We start from the raw sequence: 20,504 nt of genomic DNA on the forward strand, positions 1-20,504 counted from the left end.
TCCAACCCTCCCAATCACAATTCTTTGTTCTTCGGTGTTCTATCGACTAGGAGTAGTCAGTAATTCACCTGTATAGTTACAAAAGCTTCAGAACCTTTCCAAACTATCGAAAATCTATTCTTTTCTACCAAAGAGACAAATTCCTTCTTGGCCTCCAAAATCTTGAGATGTTTGCGGGCCTTCAATTCGAGGAATGCCCTGGAGTACATGTCGCAGAGACTAACATGAACTTCGAAAGGAGCATTGTCCTCCTCGGTTATCTTTCGTAATGTTGCTTCTGCCTCTTCAACCAGCTGTAGCTTGCCAAACCAGTCCACCAAGACGGTGTATGTTGTGATCCCTGGCTGAAATCCATCCTTCTCGAGGGTTAACAGCAGATCCAGGGCCTTGTCTAAGAAATTCTGTTTAGCATAGGCAGCTATCGTGCTAGCAGTACATCGATCGTCTGGCTTGTACCCGGAGTTTATCATGTGATCGAAGTAGCCCCGAGCATTGTCGGGGTCATTTGCCTGCCTATATGCCTCCACAAGCAAAGGCATACGACTCCAAGATCGGTTTTACTGCATGGTGGTTGCCATTCTTTGCGCGTCTTCAATTTCGCCACGCTCCGTGAATGCTTTCAATAACTCCATGCATTGTTCGAAAAACATCGGCCTTGGCCGCTGCCGCCCAGCCTCTAGGCATTGGCAAACCACATTGAAAAATATACTAGCCATCGTGAGATTAGGCGGTCTTGGACGCTTGCTAATCGGTCAAATCATTTAGGCACGGTAGAAATAGTACATGATTTTGATTATTTTTTTTCAGTTTGATTTTTAAATTTAAAATTTAATTAAAAAATAAAAATATAACTTTTTTTTACTGGGTTTAAGATTTATAAGTCATAAATTTTGGTCCAATAAGAAAATTGATTTATTGGTTTGCCCTAGTTGTTAGCATCAATTTTATCTTCATCGTACTGAATAATCAAAGCTAGAGAAATCAGAGGAAATAAAGAAATCTACATTTATGAGAAATTAGAGAGTTAGCTGGAGAAATCGATTTGAAGAAAAATTTATTATTTGATCTTTTCTCGACTAAGCGACTTAGAACTGATTGAATTAAAGGTTGGCTAAAGTCTCATTCTTTGGAAACGTCATTTTATTAGACAACCCTAAAAAAAGTTCTAGAGTGAGAGAACTTCACGAGGCTGATTTTGTATCCGAAAAAGAAAATAATCATAATGATAATATTAAGTTTGTGTCCGATGAGGAACAAGTTCTAAAAAATTACAGAGAAGAAGTAGAATAACTTTGTAATATTTTATTAGTTGTATAATTTTTAACTCATTTTAAATTTGATCCTATTGTATTGGAGTTATAAAATATGATTTATTATGTAATTTATGTTGATACCGTGGAATTCGTCTAATGATACTTAGTCTCCATCTAAGTGACCTAAGCATTAGGTGATGATCTAACGCTCGACTAACGCCTAGTAAATTTTAGATCCTCAACTCCGTGTATATTTGTGGTCTTAACACCTACCGCCTCCATTTCTCTCACTAGTTTCTCTGCTCCCTTCGGAAGATGAGCCTTTCAGATAAGCTCTGATCATCGAACTGTAAACCCCTCTTCACACTTCCGAAGGCCGCCTTTGCAACATCAAGGTTTCCTTGCTAGCTATATGATGCGGGAAATAGTAGATGATCTGATGATAGAGTGAAGATGATAGTTAAGATCATTTGACAGTCAAAAATTAGGAGAAAATAGTAATCAGGATTAAGGACTACGCATCCGGGCAGTCCACTCCACTAATCCTGGTAGGCTTTATACCGGTCGAACCTCATGGCTCAACCCCCTTATTTCTTCTGGGTAAGGCTCCCAATCTAATCTTGGCCGTCTTTATATGTAGATCGGACCCAAGGATTCAGTCCCCTCATTTCTCATGGGCAAGACTCCCAATCTAATTCCGACCGATTTTACGTCGGTCGAACCCCAGGGCTCAGTCTCCTCACTTCTCATGGACAAGATTCCCAAGATAATCTTGGTCAGCTTTATGTCGATCGGTGGTCGGACACCTAGGACTCAGTCTGCTCATTTCTCCTGGACAAGACTTTTAATCTAAGCCTTGTTGGCTTTACGTCGTTTGGACCCCATATCTTAGTATCTTTATCTTTGAAGAGTCAAATAAAAGACAATCCTCAGAAGAAACTCGACCAAATTTCTAAAGATCAAGCTATCACTTCAGGGACAAGCCTCCAAGTACAAAGATGATCTACTGAAAGTACCGATTGGGTCTCTCGAGGATTCTTCAAAAGCAAGTATCCCTACATATGGCTGGTCAGTTATAAAGTTGTCCAGACCTAGGGGACTTCATTCTCTATTACTTCATAATCAGATCTCCAGCATCACGTGACATATATCCGAGTAGCCCTAAGGGTCGAACGTCCTACCATACTTGGTACTCTACTTTTATATATGCACTCGGTTAGCTAAATATCCGGTCGGGACATTGAATCACAACAGTCTATCAGAGAATAACAACCATTTGTCAGAAAATATTCTTTTGTTGTTACATGAGCATTCAATAGAACCTTCCTCAAAGGTGACCCTACACTTTCTATCAACCGACACATTGTGGCAGCATATTCCTTCAACCGCTGCATTAATGACGTAAGTTACAAAAAGGATGCACACAGGTAACGGAAGATTCCTCATACGGTGACTAACGCCTCTCAGGTTGTATATATTCCCTTACTCGACAGCTTCTGACATTCGACATTCTCTGCTTCCTCATGATTATAGAGGTTATGAGAGATGGTATGTAGGGGGCATCTTTGTTAGGAAGGTAGTCGCTAGATAGCAGTCTTACTTATGCGAACACATTTACTGTTCTTCATCTATTTTCCGCTCGGCCTCTCTTCTGACTAGAGCGTCAAAGGGTCTGTCCCGGGACCTCTTCCCTGATTCTCCCTCTAACGCTTTCGGGTGCTTGGTATGCCCATGATAAATAAAGGGAGTAAGCCCTGGGGCTCCAACCTGCGTAAAGCCAACTGGGATTAGATTGAGAGTCATCCAGGAGAAATGAGGGGACTGAGCCTAGGGTCCGACTGCGTAAAGCCTGTTGGGATTAGATTTGAAACCTTGCCCAAGAAAAATGAGGGGGTTGAGCCATGGGGTATGACTGGTGTAAAGCCGGTCGAGATTAGATTGGGAGCTTGCTCAGGAGAAATGAGAGGATTGAGCCCTAGGATCCAACCGACCGAGATTAGATTGGGAGTCTTGTCCAAGAGAAATGAGGGAATTGAGCCCTATGGTCCGAACGACGTAAAGCCGACTGAGATTAGATTGGAAGCCTTGCCCAGGAGAAATGAGGGGTTGATGAATACCCTATCGAAGATGTCTTAGGTTTTGGATTATATAATAAACCTAGTTAGCCTCATTGACTAGTCCTAGGATAATTGGTCTGGTCCCATGGAATTTTCCCACTTGCCACCAGGTAAATCAAGAAGCACTCACAGTGGATAACCAAGAACTCCAGCATCCTTTGATTGCATGCCCCATTTAGAGAAAAATATCCTACAAATTTACCATATCTGAGGATCGAACTGTGGGTATCTAAGTAGTAACCTGGATGCCCTGCTGCTGCACTATAGTCTCGGGGTTTAAGTTTTGGATTATGATCCATTCATTATGGTGTATAAGCTTTAAAATTTTATATAAAAAAAAATCATTTCCGATTATAGCAAAGTTGGAATGATCACTTGTTAAGTATTAATTAGTGGCAGAGGATTCTCATAGCAAGGTTGAGTTGGTTACTATGGGAAGGGTGGATATCATACGATAAGAATTTGAATTTTGATAAAATTGAGAAAAAAAACCACTCTTCTCATATTAGCTAATTATTGCTTCTCGATTTATCTCTTCACAAATAGTTATGGGACCAATCATGTGAAGTCGCTGGGGTGATAGATTTTACCTTTTGTTACCATAAGTGATAGAGGGTCCAGGGCGATGCAACAAGTCTTCTAATTGTCTCAGATATCGGTGCAAATGAGTTCGTGAGCAATTTGATCATAACTTGACTCGAATTAGGAGTTGACTGAACTCGAGCTGGCTTAATTAAAAATCAAACTGAATTCGAGTCTAATTATTATTAGCTCGGTATCTCATTGAACAAAATGAACTAATAATAATATATATTTATAATATATAATATATTATTTATTAAAATTAATACAAATAAATAAATAAAATTTGAGCTTGCGTTCAAGTCCATAATTAAATATGGTACTCACTCGAGTTTAGAGTCGAGCTTAGCGCAAGCTGAGAAGTGAGAACATATAAGAATCGATATTTTCTAATTACAATATTAAGAAGTGGCAAAATGTAAAATGCAAATTGGTTTTTCATTTTTTTTTAGTTTCAGCTTTGTTTTCACTCGTGAAACAAATATAGTTGGTGTAGCCAATAGATATGCGCCACGTGGACAAACTTAGTTCTGCCAGGCGAAGTTGGATGCCGTCTCGTGTTTTTTTTTTTAATATGTAACAAGGAACAATCCAGAAAGAGGGAAAAGGGGCGGGCTTCGATCGAGATCGCCTGAGGATAATTCGTGCCCCTTGCGATCTTGATTCTTCTTCCTGTTCATCGCATTTTGGATCTGGTATTTTTTTCTCGTTTGTCGGATAAATCTTTCGGTTTTCTCTCTTGATTTGACTCCTTCGGTTTCCGATCCTTTGGCAAGGCTACCGACGTCGATTGCTGGACCTTCTTCCCGTCGTCGTCGATGTTAATCTTCTAATCCGAGGCAAAAGCTTGGATTTTGTTTTGAGGCGGAGATTGTTCTTCGACGCGATTGATTGGTTTCTCCTTCGGAGGTATGAACTCATGGTGTTCGATGTATCGCCCATCATTGGTCGTGGAATTGATTGGAGGCTAACTTGTTGTGGTAGGGATTTTCAGATAAAATTTTGCTAGGTTTTTCGTTTCCAATTTCGCCAGATTGGGGGAAAAGATGGCGTCCTCTGCGTTGAAGGCTGCGGCGGAGGTGGTCGGGCGTGCAGCGCGTAAGCAGGCTCTGACGCTGACCGATGCGGCAGCGGCGAGGATACGCCACCTGCTCGACCTCCGTCAGCGACCGTATCTCCGGCTCGGCGTCAAGGCCCGCGGCTGCAATGGTCTGTCTTACACCCTTAACTACGCTGGTATGTTCCTGTTGTCTTCTCCTGGCCTTCTACTTGCAATGCTTCTCTTAGAAATTCTAGTTTCTGCTTTGATTTTGGAAGCCACTGTTTTGTTGATTTTTCTCATCTTTGTTCCTCTTTTATTGGAATTTGGAAGTAAAACAGCAATAATGACTGTTATTTCTCAAGTGCATTCAGTTGATTTGTCCTGTTGATTTCTATTTAGCTCAATCATTTGTTTGTTTTGAAAGGCTAATTGAATTGTTTTTCAACTTTACTCGATGCTTTGTGAGATTCAATAATGGTTACAAACCTTAATCTCTATTAGCATGCCGTAAAAGTGTAAGATGTACGAAAACAAAAAGTGAATGTCGCAAAGATAGAAAATGCTGAGATGAATGCCCAAAGTTACTAAAATGGATGAGAGAATAGATTCAGAATATCTTCTATTGTTGATAGAATGAAAGAATAGATTGAGATGATATAGACAAATTCATTCGGAAAGCATATAGTCGTGTCCTTTTACCACGTTAATTAGGCTGCTCTCAAGTCTTATCTCAAGAGATCAAGTAGGAAAGAATGCCGTCTATGCATACTTTTTAGTACAATATTTGCATGAACATGGGCTTTCCTAGTTATGTTTACATCTGTAAAATAATTCTCAAGTAGCCATGTTATCATTCTGATTCATGTTTATTTCAATTCATAAACATAAACTGAAAAGCCTGCATTTTCTGATTAGCTATTTAGAATGTAAATTGAAAAGGCAGAAGTTCAGGAGGTAGATTTTTTAAAGTAGAATGTTTTGAATGAAAACATTTGCATTACGGCACTCTTGGTTCAGTTCACAAAACAGTATATAATCACCATCTGGAAACATTTACATGATGGCACTGTCTGCAGATGAAAAGGCTAAATTTGATGAACTGGTGGAAGACAAGGGTGTCAAAATACTAGTTGATCCAAAAGCTCTTATGCATGTAATTGGAACGAAGATGGATTACATTGACGATTCACTGAAGTAAGCTTTAATTGAATTTCCGAATGCCTTCAAATTCTTCGACGCATCAGCATTCTTCATTCACAAACCAGGATCTCAAATATCTGTTCTCTTGCAGGTCTGAATTCATTTTCATAAATCCTAACTCGAAAGGGCAATGCGGATGCGGAGAATCCTTTATGACAGCAAGCAAGGCTCCAAATGCTAAACCAACTCATCAATAACACTATCCTAGTTAACAGGTCTTGAATGTTATAGTTATCGACTTACTATTGGCATCAAACAGTTGAAGGCAACCTACTCGACTCAAGTTTGTTTTTTCATGTCGGATAAGATTTATAACTCCATTTGTTTCCTTATTATACAGTTGCATCATGCCAAAGAGAGATTTTGTGTGTGGATATCATCATAAGGATCTTGATATGATAGAATGACATTGAGGTATTTCGCTATTATGCGGCGTCTGGTGATATGTAAGCGACTAAGGATCTCAGTTATACCTCAAAGAGCATTCCTAAAGTTTCTAAACTAATTTATAGCCCTTTTATAGCTTTGGCAATGTATCCAAAACTGAAATTGAGTTTGTAAAAAGCTTGTGCATAGTCATGTTAGAATTGTCACTGTATTAGGGCTTTAAATGAATAGAATTTTTTATATTACTGAAACAAATATAATTATTTATTATAATATTGAGGGCGATTAAGCAATAACTAGGAGCAAAATAAATTTATTAATAATCTAATAATAAATTCTTCAGCCACAGTTTGTTTTTTGTTTTTAGTTTTTCATTCAAATATATAAAAACATTGTCTTTATTAGATTGCTTTTCAACTAATTATTTGCACAAATAGTATGTAGTTAAGCTTAATAAAAACTAAAGCTCCATAGGTATTTTTTCGATAAACAAAATTGAATATGATTTTTAAACACGATAACTGGAAAAAAAAAAAAATTAAATATGCTAAAATTTAGCTCGACAGTGGCTGAAAATTGTATCAGCTTAAATTCCCCTCAATCGAAAACTCGGCTTAGTAAAGCAACAAATAGATTCTGACATGACCAGAATATGCACAAACAAGCCTGCCGATATTTTATGCCATGATGATTCAATGTTAAATGAATTTTGAAAGGCTAAAAAAATACAAGGAAAAAAAAATATTCCAAGCTATTCGTCGAGCCCATGCAATTTTTTTTAGAGATTTTGTATCTCCATGGGAGTTCTGGTGTATTCCAAAACCATTTGATGGCCTTTTAACATGCTAAGTTAAGGAGTGTTTCTATTGTTTCTATCTCTTATCTGGTACACGTTGAATAAGAGACTTTACTCGTGCCCTTCGGTATTCAACACCGAGTTCAGACAGCATGACTCGTGCGTGATATCGTTTGTGCCTCTTCCAGGTCTCTTAGGAACCTGCATTTGGAAAGACATTAAGGTATATCTTATGAGAATTTTTAACATCATGGGGGCATGTTAAAAGCTGGTATCAAGTTCTGATTGAATGAGGGTTAAATAATATATTAATAGTCATAAGAAAAAGAAAATGTCTGAGTCCATAATCTTAAAACTCTCAGAGATGCATTTAAAATAATATGAATGTCTACTCATGCAACCAATAAATGATAAATACGCACAATTAATCAAAGGAAGAGGGAGATTAAAGAAGATTTTTTTAACAACAATAAAATATGATAAAATTTATTTTAATATAGATGAAGATAATACGAAATTAGGCCTAATGACGTAGGAAGATCAATATAGCTAACTCCACTTGGTGGGATAAATGTTTGGTTGTTGTTATTATTGTTATGGAAGGATAACATCTTTCTAGCCATTACCAAATTGTTGAAGGGTGAAATAGCTTCGTAATGATGAAGATGATGTATTAGTATATATTACTTCATAGGACAGTTACGAAAGCATCTCTATCGACAACGGGATAGCCAAAACATCCTGAGAGCTAAGATAGCTAATGCTAGAGCAAAGGCAACGGTTTGTTGGCCATGTGTGCATGTTTGCAATGTGTTCAGATATAGTTCCTCATTTACTAGCATCTATACCGATATGCTACTACTATGTTTCACATGAATATCAGCATTATGTCTAGGAGCAAGCTCTCCCGAGTACAAAATCCTTAACTTTGGTCATATTATGTTGATGGGAGCCATTGATGGACAGGTTGGTAGGCTGTTTAGTCGGGGAAATAGAACAGCAAGCAGCTAATTACATGAAGTTCATGAAAAGAGAAAAGGTCCGGGTAGTAAATGAATGCAAACATTATACCTCTTGGAGTTGAGGACAACCGAGCCTCCAAGTATGAAACGTGTTCCAGGGTTCGAAGCATTGTGTAGGGCAACAGCGCGTGCCTCCTCATATGTCGTGCCTCCAACAATGAAAATAACTACATCTTGAGGTCTGCATTGTGTAAATCAGAATATCAGACAAGAGAAGAACAATAAAAGAAACATTCATCCATGCTTGTGCGAAACTATAAAAGAATGCTAGTTTTGGGCCTAAAAAGGGATCCATGCTAACCTCCCTTGCTGGAAGTGATTGCCGATAAATGGATAATCAACATCTTTCAGTCGTCCTTTGATGATGTTTTCCATAGTTTGAAACAGAAGTGGCTGGTGTTGTGTGTACACATTCTCAACACCCTGTGACAAAATAACTTCCAAATTCAAGATGTCCTAGATGCAGTAGGTAAATTTGCTATTGTCAAACCTTAATCCCACGAGCCATGTTACGAGCAATGCTCAACAGATCACGATTCCCGTAGAGATCTCCAATTCGCTTATCAACCCCTGCCTGCTTTAGGAGGAATTGAACAAGCTGCAATCAAGACATAGGGCTTATTGAATATGGTATCTCATAAGCGTAAAAGGGATATATACATAAATACTGATAGTAGTTGAAGTACAGACTATGGATATGCAGCTCAGGATGAAAAATACTAGCAAGGGATTTAATACTGAATACTAGCATTAAAAGGGATTGAATACAAGCGAGGAGGATGAGCATGATATGCAGAGAACCCAGGATGAAAAGTAAATTTAATTCGAACCAAGGTTTGAAGTACTGTCCCATGCCAGGATATCCTGAACTAAGATTATCTACTTTTTTAATCCCTTCTACCAATTTACATCTAGAAATCTACTATAGTGAATTAAAATTAATTTCAATTGAATTCAACTCGGCAGATTTTGACACATGATAAAGTGTGTCAAAGCATGCTGAGCCTCGACACAGTAGACTAACATACATGGGAGAGATTACTAGCACCAACCAATACTAGGTTTGATAATTTGCTAGAACCGTAAATTTCGATTGAACTAGCTTAACTTAGAAGAAATGATAAAAATTGCATGTTACAGAGATAGGAAGATATTTCACATGAGAAGAATTGACTGCACGATATTTGCAGAAATTTATATATACTGAATTGCTATATAAAGCATTAACTTTTAGCATCATGCTTAAAATCTGGACTCTGGAGTCAAAAAATATTCATCAATTACAGTTCAGGACAAATAGCATCTAGTTGCCATGGAGGAACGCAGATGCCAGGAGATTTTACAACAATTTCTACCTACATCATTACAACTAATATGAATGAGCTATTGCTGGTCATTCATGCAAGCCTGACAAAACCAGAAAACTTTTGGACTTTTGAAAATTGAAATACAATGAAATTAAACAACACGTTAAAGAATATAATATCTAGTGCTTAATGCAAAAAGGAATTTATTTGCAGACATTACCCCAGGCTTATATTTTGCAGAGTGAGAAGCTAATTTGTTAAAGAGCTGCATCAACTGAACTGGACTCTCTTTCTCATATCGCAAGGCATACAACATTACTAGTCGCAAACGATCAATATCAGAAATATCTTCATTATTCAGAAGATTGGTGACAGTCTGTGAAATGTTATATAAACTGCTCTCAGCTATTGAATTAACAAAAACGACTAGTAAGGCTCAGTAGGTCAAAATAACAGAAAAAGAAAGGAATTTTGGTGAATTTCCACCAGACAAAGAACTAATAAGTACCCTTCTTTTGCTGGCTAGAAACCTTAAATTGCACATTTCCAGAATACAAACTCCTACAAGCATTGGTGTTGACAAGTACAACTTAAAGCAACTTGATCTCTCAACTTATGTCTCTTGTCGTACTATTGCACAGCAAACCCAAAGAATAATCATGGGTCCCAATCAACATCGTGGCAATCATACTATGATTAAGAAAGAAATTGAATACGAATTGGGCTTTTGATGGAGGCCCCTTTGCATGACTGGCAGATTCATGATAAAAACATACAGGACTACTGTAAACAACTTGGTTTGGGGGATAATTTCATTAAAAAAAAATCTTAAAAGAAAGTAAGCTTCTAAATATTTCCCTAAAAAGGAATAGTTGCTAAATATGGAAGTCTCTTTTGAACTTTAAACGAAGCTAGCTCAAACTTCAAACTTTGATCTAATTTCATGGAGCTTCATTTTGTTGCCGAACTTATTGATGAGCCATGATTTATCGAGGTGGTTGACTGTTTCCATGGTCAAGATCCACGTTTAAAATTGGCCTGTATAGCATGGTAAGCTTAATACACATCCTTCTTTCTGTGCACTAATAGATTCCATCAACAACTGCAGAAGAATCTGGTTGCTCACCTTTCCTTTCCTTGATCTACTACTTAATTGGGTAAGAGGCTTCAGCTTCACTTATTTCTATTACCTTGGACAAGATATCTATCTGTTGAGCTCTGGTTGGAAGGGCCTTACAGCTTTCCTTTAAGAGTCTTCATTTTCTCCAGCTTGGCTACATCTATATGGCTCGTTTGGTGAGGTGATGCTTACAGCAATGCTAACAGAATTGGTTCAACCTGCTCCATAGAAGGCTAGATCTGCTCCTGATTTGGCATTTTAGAACCTCCCTCATCAAGTGTAGACTTTATCTATATATGCTTCCAGATTGACTGACCTGATTATTCTTCAAAACAGCTTAGAGAATTTCTTCTCCTCTGCAACGGTCATGCGGAGATGGTTTTGATAATTGGCATTTCTCATTCTTTGCAATTTGTGATTTGTTGTCCTCCATTTTTTGTTTTGTATCTCTGATAGCTGACCATTCTTCGGTATATGTGGTGAACATAGATTTAATATGAGAGGATGAGTGGATTGTGTTGTAAACTCTGTCATTCTTTTATTAAAAAATGTACTTTTAATTGTATAGTAAATTTGTGTTATTTAGTGTCATATCATAAACAATTCAACAATTATGATGTCTAAAAAAACATACTTAACTCTTTTCTGCTTTAGCTAATCTAATCATTAAAAATATGAATATATGATATTTTGTGGAGTCAAAGTGATGTCTGATACCATGTAGTACTTATAGGGTAAAGAATTAATTAAGAATTAGAAGATAAAGTTTTAGAGGATTAGATTTGCTACAAAATAATTTGAAACAAGGAAAACCAGTTTTTCATGAGATAGCTACTGGATTTCTGGAGAAAATATAGCCATTAAAAAGAAGATTCTGCTACAATACAAATGAGCAACATGATTTGAAGAATTAGTTGCAAGTTCAGCAGTCTGAAATTGCACAAGAAAAGTAAATAACATAGAGGAAATAAACAATAATGGGGTTTAGGACAAAACCAGAGTAACTTTTGCTCCTGGAGAAAACATGAAACTAACTTAGCCAAAATGTATTAGTATTCAAATGGTAAATAACAAATAGTGATCTGAAGTCCATGTTGGTGGTATAAATAAAAAATAGTCAAATTCCAGAATTAGCCTAGTTCAGTTTTAAAAAATATTAATGTACTGTAGAAAGTTAGAAACATGTTCGAAATACCTCAAATGCTGCTGCTTGTCCACTGTTACATGCAAGCTCTTGTTCCGTTTGTGAAACAATCATGAGCTTTCGCTCTTGAACAATTCTACTCATTTCTGTAACCAATGTTACATGCTTTGAAACATTGCCCTGCATTTTTCGATACTCAGGGTAGTTGTTTACAAATTTTGACATATCCTCTACAAAAAGGCATCCAAAGTATCAATTATTAATTTTCTTCAATTGCAAAGCTAATTGGAGACACAATAGCCAATCTATACCTATTGTCTGAATATTCTGATTACTCTTTGCAATCTGCTGGAACTCATCCACCATTGTCTTAATATTCATTCCGAGATCTCCAAAATTCTCATACATGTTAGCTTTAAAAAAGCTATCTTGTTCTGATGAGAGCACCACCTCCTGTGTCAATTCAAAACTCAGCAATAATCCTAAAAAAATTTGAAAGGTACTGTAAGAGTATATAAAAACCAAACATAAATGAGAGATGATAGATTTAGCAACCTGTTGTTCATTGGCAACTTTACCAACATTCGTCAGATCTACTTTATTATCTTCAATTCCAATCAACTCATGAACCATTGCCTGTCATGAGTATACAAAGAATTCAAAAAATAAAAATAAAAGAATTGTATCAATCACCAGGACATAAGCATAATCTTGGGATCAATTTATTATCATTCTTACTTGATAAGTCCATTGGTTCAGCAGAGGTGTAACAGGATCATCCCTCCTATCAATTACAAGCAACAAAGGGGAGAATTCTGTACGTCTGAAATCAAACAAACTAGTTTCTTGCTCATACATAAGCTTCTGCAGAATTAATAGGTTAGCTCTTAGAAATGGCATTATAAAATTTTTAAAAAGCATATGTTAGAAGCTAAGGACAGAAGAACGTCACACAGAAGGTGTCAATGCAAATTAATATACAATGACTACAATTTTACTCACTGCACTTTCTTGTGCTATTCTCTTGGCGATATCAGATGTTCTCTGATACCGTATAACAGGGCGTCGCTTGAGTGCTAAGAAAACTCCAGCAATACCATCCACGGCTCGATCACAGAAACTTTGAAAAGTTGGAGGATCCACAACAGTTGGCAGCATGTATATGTGATTCATTGGCATGTTAAAAGTGAAATGGTAAGGATCTATGGCACAAAAGTCAGCAAAGAACTCCTGAAGGTCAAAATAAATAATGTTACCACAGGCAAGGATCAAATACTTAAAGCATAAGGTAAAGAAAACCAAAAGACGATATACATTATTATCCTAGCTCCCCAAACTCCCATTTCAGTGTGGAAAGAACTCATTTCAGACAATAAACATGTAGAATTAAAGCAACATTTACCCGTTGTTTAAGGAAGCAGGATGTCTCTGTTTTGGGGTATTCACAAAGCAACATCAATAATCACTGCAAATTAAAACCAGTGGGGTGGCTTGGTGGTAAATTTTTTTTTTAAGAAAAAAATCAATCACTGCAAATTGATTTTTTAATTAGTAGAGCCAAAATAATCCACTATCCAAGTAGCTGAAAAAATCACTGATAGTGGATATCCCTAGTGAAATGAAACTGTAAACTGAAGAATAATTTTGTAAAAGATCATATCTTAACTAGTTACCATGTAATCAGGTTAAAATACTATAATTAAAATATGAAGATAAAGAGTAAATGCAACTTACTTGAACTTGGTGGACAATTTCTTGCTCATCAGAGTCAGCGAGCACTTGAATTTGGGTGATTTTCAAAATGTTGGAGAAAACTACAAAAAGTGCGAAGCTACTTGCTTTTATGATATATAACTTCTAAATTGAAGAAGTTATTCTTTAAGAATCTAGAACACATACACAAGTGATATTCTCCAAATCTGGGTTTGACCAATTGACGTCGTAATTTCTGAATATTCTCGGTTGTCGGGCGAAGAAAGTAAACTGCTTTTAGGTGGGCCATTGTTTCCTTTGACATTGAATCAACAAGTTCCACTAAAAACACCTCCTTTTTGAGTAGTTCTGATTGGCTATAGGCAACACTTACAATGCTGACCTGCACATTACAATAAGGAATTCAACATTATAATAAACTTTTTTCTACCAAAGAAATCATACTTGTCCTCAATCACACATAAATTCATTATTCTACACTTCCCTAAAAGAGACATTAAACAATTACAGCCTTCCTATTAGATCTAACAAACAGATTAACTGGCAGTTCAAGTAGCCTGCCAGGGTATAGCATTAATAGAGAATCAAAAACAGTCCAGTCAACAAATCAGAGGAAAAGAAAAACCAAGCAGTAGCAACTACAGAGCACAGCCAGCCACCTAAAGACCAACAAATTTTTGAAAACAAAACATAACACCCACCCACTGTTTCTCCAGTCAAAGAAAATTGGCTGTTTAAACTCCGCCCATGATGACCAGTCATGGCCGGTCCCAAGCCCGGATAAAGGAGGAGGGTTGCGTTAGGTTGCCAGCCAGCGTCAAACTATGGCAAAATTTCATGAATGAATCCATTAAACTATTGTGCTAATGCTAGGTTGTTCCCCGGAAGGAACGCGTTGCAGGGTCCGACTGTAACGTCTCGGCAAGGACCGCTACATCTCCAGAACTCGGGTGTAGTGATAAATATGCAAGAGTTCGCGTTACAGGGTCCGACTGTAACGTCTCAGCAAGGACCGCTACATCTCCATGAGAACTTGGGTGTAGTGTTAAATAGGCAAGAGTTCTCACACCATAGGTTAGATAAGAACAAATATGATAGGAAAACTAATAATCTAAGATTTGGAACATGGAATATAGGAACTCTCACTGGTAAATCAATGGAGGTAGTAGATATGATGATTAGGAGAAAAATTAGTATTTTGTGTGTACAAGAGACAAAATGGATAGGCGAGAAGGCAAAGATGATATAGAACTCGGGTTTTAAGTTATGGTACACTGGAAAGAGTAAAGCAAAAAATGGAGTGGACATCATTGTAGATAGTTTGTTAAAGGATGAAGTTGTAGGAGTAGTTAGAAAAGGGATAGAATTATAGCCCTTAAGATAATAGTGGCGAAGGAAACTATGAACATAATTAGCGTATATGCACCACAAGTAGGATTAGATGAAGCTACCAAATCAAGGTTTTGGGAGGACTTAGATGAAATATTACAAAATATTCCACCAAATGAAATGATTTTAATAGGAGGTAATCTAAATGGGCATGTCGGAGTGAAAAATGAGGAATATGAGAGAGTACATGGGAGTTATGGGTTTGGAACGAGGAACAAGGAAGGGAAAACTATATTAGATTTTGCGATAGCATATGACCTTATATTAGCTAATACGTTTTTTAAGAAAAGAGAAGGACACTTAGTCACATTCAAAAGTGGAAATAATAAATCGCAAATTGACTTTCTTATGGTTAGGAAGAAGGATAGAAAGATATGTAAAGATTGTAAAGTCACCCTGGAGAAAGCTTAACTACCCAACATAGGGTAGTAGTGTTGGATATACGCCTCAAACATAGTATCAATAGAAAAAAAATATATACAATTCCTAGAATTAAATGGTGGAAGTTAAAGGATGGGAAACAAAATATATTTAAGGAGAAGGTAGAAGTACAAGCATTAGGTGAAATATACGATGACTCTAATACAACATGGGATAAAATGGTATCAAAGTTGAAAATAGTAGCTAAGAGTGTACTCGGTGAGTCAAAGGGACATGCACCACTAAGTAAAGAATCTTGGTGGTGGAACGAGAAAGTACAAGAGAAAGTGAAGGAAAAAACGAATAGCTTATAAGGAATTATATATTTGTAAGAACCAGGAAACTTAAAAAAATATACAATAGTCAAGAAAGAAGCTAAAAAAGTAGTGAGTGAAGCAAAAAATGAAACTTTTGAACGGTTATATCAAAAATTGGATACAAAAGAAAGGGAAAGAGACATTTATAGAATAGCTAAAGTGAGAGAAAGGAAAACAAGAGATCTTAGCTAAATAAAATGTATTAAAGATGAATGTAATAGGGTATTAGTAAACGATGGAGAAATAAAAGAGTGATAGAAGAGGTATTTTCATCAACTTTTTAATAAAGGTTTAGGTGACCAACTTAACTTAGGTAATTTAAGTAGGTCAAGTGAGCATAGAAATTTTAATTTTTATCGTAGAATTCAAATTTTAGAAGTAAAACAAACTTTAAATGAGATGCACAATGGAAAAGTCATTGGACCAGATGATATTCCAATAGAGGTATGGAAATGCTTAGGAAAACAAGGTATTGAATGACTTACAAAATTATTTAACATGATATTGAAAACAAAAAAAATGTCTGATCAATGAAAAATAAGTACTCTAGTTCTCTTATATATGAACAAGGGAGACATATAAAATTATGTAAACTATAGGGATATTAAACTAATGATTAAATAGAAAAAAGATTAAGGAAGAACGTGAGAAAATCAATTTGGTTCAGGACATTTATTCTTCTATTAATTAAAATATTGAGGCAAAAAGATCTGGTATTTTGACTTGATGATAGAGAAATATATGGAGAATTTTAGAAAAGGTGTTTATCTAATTAAGGATATGTATGAGGATGTGAGTAAAGACTTATTTCAAGATAGGTTCATCGATCAGTCTATCTTTTATAATGAACTCATGAGTGCTGTTGTTTAGATATATTATTTTGTAGATGAGACACAGTAAATGCTAAAGGAAACTAGGGTTTTAAGTAGATTAAAGCGAATATAGGAATTTAAGTTTAATAAATAAAACAATTGTTAAGATGAGACGAGGAAATTTAAATATTTAGGATCATTATGATGGAGGATTGAGAGATGTCTTCATAATGGGATGGGTGAAATGGAGCGCAGTGTTTTATGGGTAAGTACCTCTTAAACTTAAAGGTAAGTTATAAAACAACTTAGACCTATTATATGGATGATCGAGCACATGAGCAGAAGATGAGAGTTGCAGAGATGAGGATGTTAAGGTGGATGTGTGGACATACGAGGATGGACAAAATAAGAAATGAAAGCATTAGAGAGAAAGTAGGAGTTGCATCTATTGAGGAAAAACTCAGAGAGACACGTTTAAGATGGTACGGACATGTACTTAGACGACCAATAAATGCTCCAGTTAGGCGATGTGAAACTATGATAAACATGCATATAAAACGAGGAAGAGGAAGACCAAAAAAGACTTGGTTAGCAACAATAAAACAAGATAAAATTTATTTAAATATAGATGATGATATAATAGGAGATAGAGCTCAATGGCTTAAAAGGATTCATACAGCCGACCCCACTTAGTGGGAAAAGGCTTGGTTGTTGTTGTTGTTGTAGTTGTCCTTTCATAGCACTTCTTTTATGGGCTTTTTCACCAATGCTTCCACAATTGCAACACAACATCACAAGGTCTGAGCAGTGTGCATATGTTGGATATGTGATTTGAAAATCTGCTCTTTTCATTCCTCAATAAAGAACCAGAGTGCATAGAAATATAACAAATGCTTGCATAGAGTGGGTATCATACGTTGATTTGCATGCATTGCTGAGTAGAGATGCTAAAAACACTCACCAGGATGATTTATGACATCTTGTTTGCTTGGAAACATTCAAAGACAAAGAGGATGGTTTCTGTCTCACCTCTGCAGAGAACATATTGTGAATCCTAGATGACAAATCCATTTTTCCCCTGTTGAGCAGACAGTGAGCTCATCTTGTAGCACCACCTAAAATAATAGCACATCCTTTCTCCGCCAAACCCACTATAACTAGTCATTTAGAATGCATCTGTATTATGTTATGCTATAAGCATTGTAAATTGTCAATCCCTGGAAGCATTCCACCTCCATGTTACTATATTGTGTGTGACTGTGTCTATTCTTTGGCTGCCCATTGAAATTGTGTAAGACAAGAGACCCTTATTTGAACACTAAAGTGAAGTTCCACTGAAAACCCATTATATCAATGATGGCGAGATTATATATTTTGTCAACACAGCCTTTGTAGACATCATGGAAATGGTCAAGGAGTAATGAGTTTTGATGCCAGCAGTCATCCCAAAATCTTGAGCACACCCCCCTTCCAAGCTTCCATTCTAAACCATGCATGTACACTTTTAACTTATTGAAATACATGCCAAATGAAAAACCAACTGCAATTAGGATTTGACAGTGGTCCCACACTACCTTTGGAAGTAGTTGAGCACAGTGATTCTTTTCAATGGCAATATTATGCTGTGTGAGGGGATTATTTACCACTGTTTACATAGTTTTGCCCTATTACAAATCAAAAAGTAGACCACTTCCAATCCACCAACAGTAGTTGAGCAACCTCTGTCCTATGTAACAAAGTTTTGCATGGTGTCGGTGGAAGAACCTTCATGGGACCAGAGAAGACATTGCCTAAAGTTATCCACTTTGCCAATGATCCAAGCTGAAATAAATTGAATACTTGGTATCCAATGATGTGATAAAACACAGAATTAACCACGTTTATGAGGCCACCTTTGGAGAGGGGTTGCTTTCCACAGTAGTACCTTAGCACTGTTCTCACTATAATTTTGACCAACATACTCAATCAGGTTTCCTCAATCCGAGTTGGAATCACACATAAGTAAACAAGAACTCAGCAAACTTTGCACTCCAAAATCTCTATCAGCCTCCTGTCTTTGGGTAAGTTGCTGCAAATATACGAAAGCAAAGCATTTTGATATTTTATGCACAGCCCACTAAGTGGTGCAGATGCCCCAATCTATTCCTAATGAACAATGGAAAAAAAAAAATAAGGTTTCATCTGCAAATTGGAGGATGTTGAGACTGTTATCTAGCTAAACTGTAGCAAATACATAATCGCAGCACAATGCCCCAGTCTGTATGAGGAAACTATTAGCATTATAAAGAGGAGTCTTGACAATGATTACGTTGCCTTAAACCTTGCAGCATTTGAACCATGGTCCATGGGCAGTACACTGTTAACAAGAAGAGCTAAACTTCCAGTTGTGATGACGTTTTAACTAGGTGATCCATCTTGCAGGTAAACCATGGTGAGAATAAAGTCCACACGCTTACAAGGTTAAAAACTTTCTTGTAGGTGAATTTAATGATAATTATTTCTATTCTTGATGAACTTCACAAATTAATGGCTGCAGTGACGCACATATAACAGCGATTTGCCATGACACAAATTGATATTGTCAAACTAGATTGATATATTAGTTTCCAATTGTAGTGCAAGGAGCCTATAGTTCCACTTAACAATAATAAGATCCAGAGCAATCCACCTTAAGTCAGCAACCTAGAGACATCTGAGCTTGCTATTCCCGAATAAATTTAGGCTGCCTTGCTATGCAGGAGAAGCTATCACTATTTTTCTATCAGCTAAACTAGAATATCTAGAAAAAATTAACGGATAAAAAAAGATGTTTACTGAAGAAGGTAGCAGATATCTACAGAGAATCAGGTTCAACAGATGATTCTATCCACAACCAGGGAGTTGATTTAAACAGATCCCATGAATCAACTCTTACTCTAAGCTATTGTGGCAACAATAAAATGGAATTATACTTCTAATAGTGCTTCAATCTCATTTTTAAATGTCCAATTCGAACATTGATTACAGCAATTAAGCTATTCAAATTGGAAAACTTTCAGGGGGAAACCAGATAAAGACATTGCCAAAATAAGGGCCGCGCCCTTCCCTTGCATGAACCACTCGAATTTGAAGAAACCAGTCACGTTAACCTAACCAACGGCGTTGGAGCAATGAGAATCGAACCGATCCAGGCCAGGGAATAATAGATCTAGAATAAGCAAGCAGTTGAATGAGGCGTCAAATGGAAAGGATCCGTGAAGCATGGCGGAAGGCAGTAAGATCTATGCACTTATGGTACCCAAAAATTTCAAACAATCCATAGCTACCTGACATCAAAAATGAAAAAGGATTCCATGAGAGAGGTACCGTCTGGGAATCGAGGACGAGGACCTTCATTCCAGGGATGTCCTGCAGCATTCGGCCGATGTAGTCACGAACCAGAGAGACGAGTACCATCTCTTTTTTCACCGCCGGTACACGGCTATGCAGGTGGTTACCTCGGTCGCAGTGGTGACGGAAGGAGGGAGACGTACGAAGCAAGCTGACCGCCGGAGCAATCGTAGGCGAAGAGTCTATGGGGAAAGGGAGAGAGACGCGATTTATTTTTTTTTCTCTGTCTGGGTTCGTTCTGTTTACTTGGAGAGGAAGCTGGAGGTCAAAATAAACATATATTTATCCTGAATATATATAGGTTTTGATATCACACCCGTCATCACCATGGATGAATGAGCACGGATGCTCTGATTCATAAATTATAAACTAAAGAATTATCCATTTTATAAATTAATCTATTTTAATGAATCCATTACTTAAATAAATAGAGTCTATAATAATCCATCAATTACAAATAATAGATCATCTTCATAAATTATGGACTAGAGGATCATGTTTGAAAAATAATTTA

General features: G+C 36.8%; 3 protein-coding genes across 6 annotated transcripts; 1 reads left to right on the forward strand and 2 right to left on the reverse strand.

Annotated features, from left to right (window-relative positions):
• Positions 1-56: 56 nt before the first annotated feature.
• Positions 57-539, reverse strand: LOC122036523 (pentatricopeptide repeat-containing protein At1g19525-like). Its single transcript, XM_042595875.1, has one exon. It carries the CDS (start codon positions 537-539, stop codon positions 57-59), a length of 483 nt encoding a protein of 160 aa, XP_042451809.1.
• A 3,954-nt stretch (positions 540-4,493) lies between these two features.
• LOC122036506 (iron-sulfur assembly protein IscA-like 1, mitochondrial) lies at positions 4,494-6,699 on the forward strand. Of its 3 annotated transcripts, none has more exons than XM_042595845.1 (5): positions 4,494-4,647; positions 4,729-4,861; positions 4,937-5,188; positions 6,071-6,188; positions 6,286-6,699. In XM_042595845.1, exons 3-5 carry the CDS (start codon positions 4,999-5,001, stop codon positions 6,389-6,391), a joined length of 414 nt encoding a protein of 137 aa, XP_042451779.1. In that variant the 5' UTR covers positions 4,494-4,647; positions 4,729-4,861; positions 4,937-4,998; the 3' UTR covers positions 6,392-6,699. The 3 variants fall into 3 exon arrangements, with proteins under 3 accessions (XP_042451779.1, XP_042451778.1, XP_042451781.1); XM_042595844.1 differs by having other exon boundaries at positions 4,947-5,188; XM_042595847.1 differs by having other exon boundaries at positions 4,986-5,188.
• A 535-nt stretch (positions 6,700-7,234) lies between these two features.
• LOC122036474 (vacuolar protein sorting-associated protein 45 homolog) lies at positions 7,235-20,251 on the reverse strand. Of its 2 annotated transcripts, XM_042595797.1 has the most exons (13): positions 19,967-20,251; positions 13,870-14,065; positions 13,705-13,784; positions 12,973-13,200; positions 12,709-12,834; positions 12,526-12,606; positions 12,282-12,423; positions 12,022-12,200; positions 9,927-10,082; positions 8,890-8,997; positions 8,701-8,822; positions 8,449-8,580; positions 7,235-7,578 (listed from the first exon to the last, which is right to left on the reverse strand). In XM_042595797.1, the coding sequence occupies exons 1-13, from the start codon at positions 20,054-20,056 to the stop codon at positions 7,521-7,523; spliced, it is 1,698 nt and encodes a 565-aa protein (XP_042451731.1). In that variant the 5' UTR covers positions 20,057-20,251; the 3' UTR covers positions 7,235-7,520. The 2 variants fall into 2 exon arrangements, with proteins under 2 accessions (XP_042451731.1, XP_042451732.1); XM_042595798.1 differs by lacking the exons at positions 13,705-13,784; positions 13,870-14,065; positions 19,967-20,251 and adding an exon at positions 13,373-13,587.
• Positions 20,252-20,504: the final 253 nt, after the last annotated feature.

Source organism: Zingiber officinale, unplaced genomic scaffold (genome assembly GCF_018446385.1).
Source record: "Zingiber officinale cultivar Zhangliang unplaced genomic scaffold, Zo_v1.1 ctg167, whole genome shotgun sequence".
In the NCBI taxonomy this organism is placed as follows: Eukaryota; Viridiplantae; Streptophyta; class Magnoliopsida; order Zingiberales; family Zingiberaceae; genus Zingiber; species Zingiber officinale.

Bases quoted from the DNA above. Each gene is read 5' to 3' on its own strand.
- LOC122036523 (XM_042595875.1), bottom strand. From the start codon at position 539: ATGCCTTTGCTTGTGGAGGCATATAGGCAGGCAAATGACCCCGACAAT.
- LOC122036474 (XM_042595797.1), bottom strand. From the start codon at position 20,056: ATGGTACTCGTCTCTCTGGTTCGTGACTACATCGGCCGAATGCTGCAG. The intron at 13,785-13,869 runs GTATGTGTTCTA...CACTTTTTGTAG, and splicing joins ATTTGGAGAATATCACTTGT to TTTTCTCCAACATTTTGAAA. The intron at 7,579-8,448 runs GTATAATGTTTG...TTCCAAATGCAG, and splicing joins GTTGTCCTCAACTCCAAGAG to GTTCCTAAGAGACCTGGAAG.
- LOC122036506 (XM_042595845.1), top strand. From the start codon at position 4,999: ATGGCGTCCTCTGCGTTGAAGGCTGCGGCGGAGGTGGTCGGGCGTGCA. The intron at 5,189-6,070 runs GTATGTTCCTGT...CACTGTCTGCAG, and splicing joins TTACACCCTTAACTACGCTG to ATGAAAAGGCTAAATTTGAT. The intron at 6,189-6,285 runs GTAAGCTTTAAT...GTTCTCTTGCAG, and splicing joins TACATTGACGATTCACTGAA to GTCTGAATTCATTTTCATAA.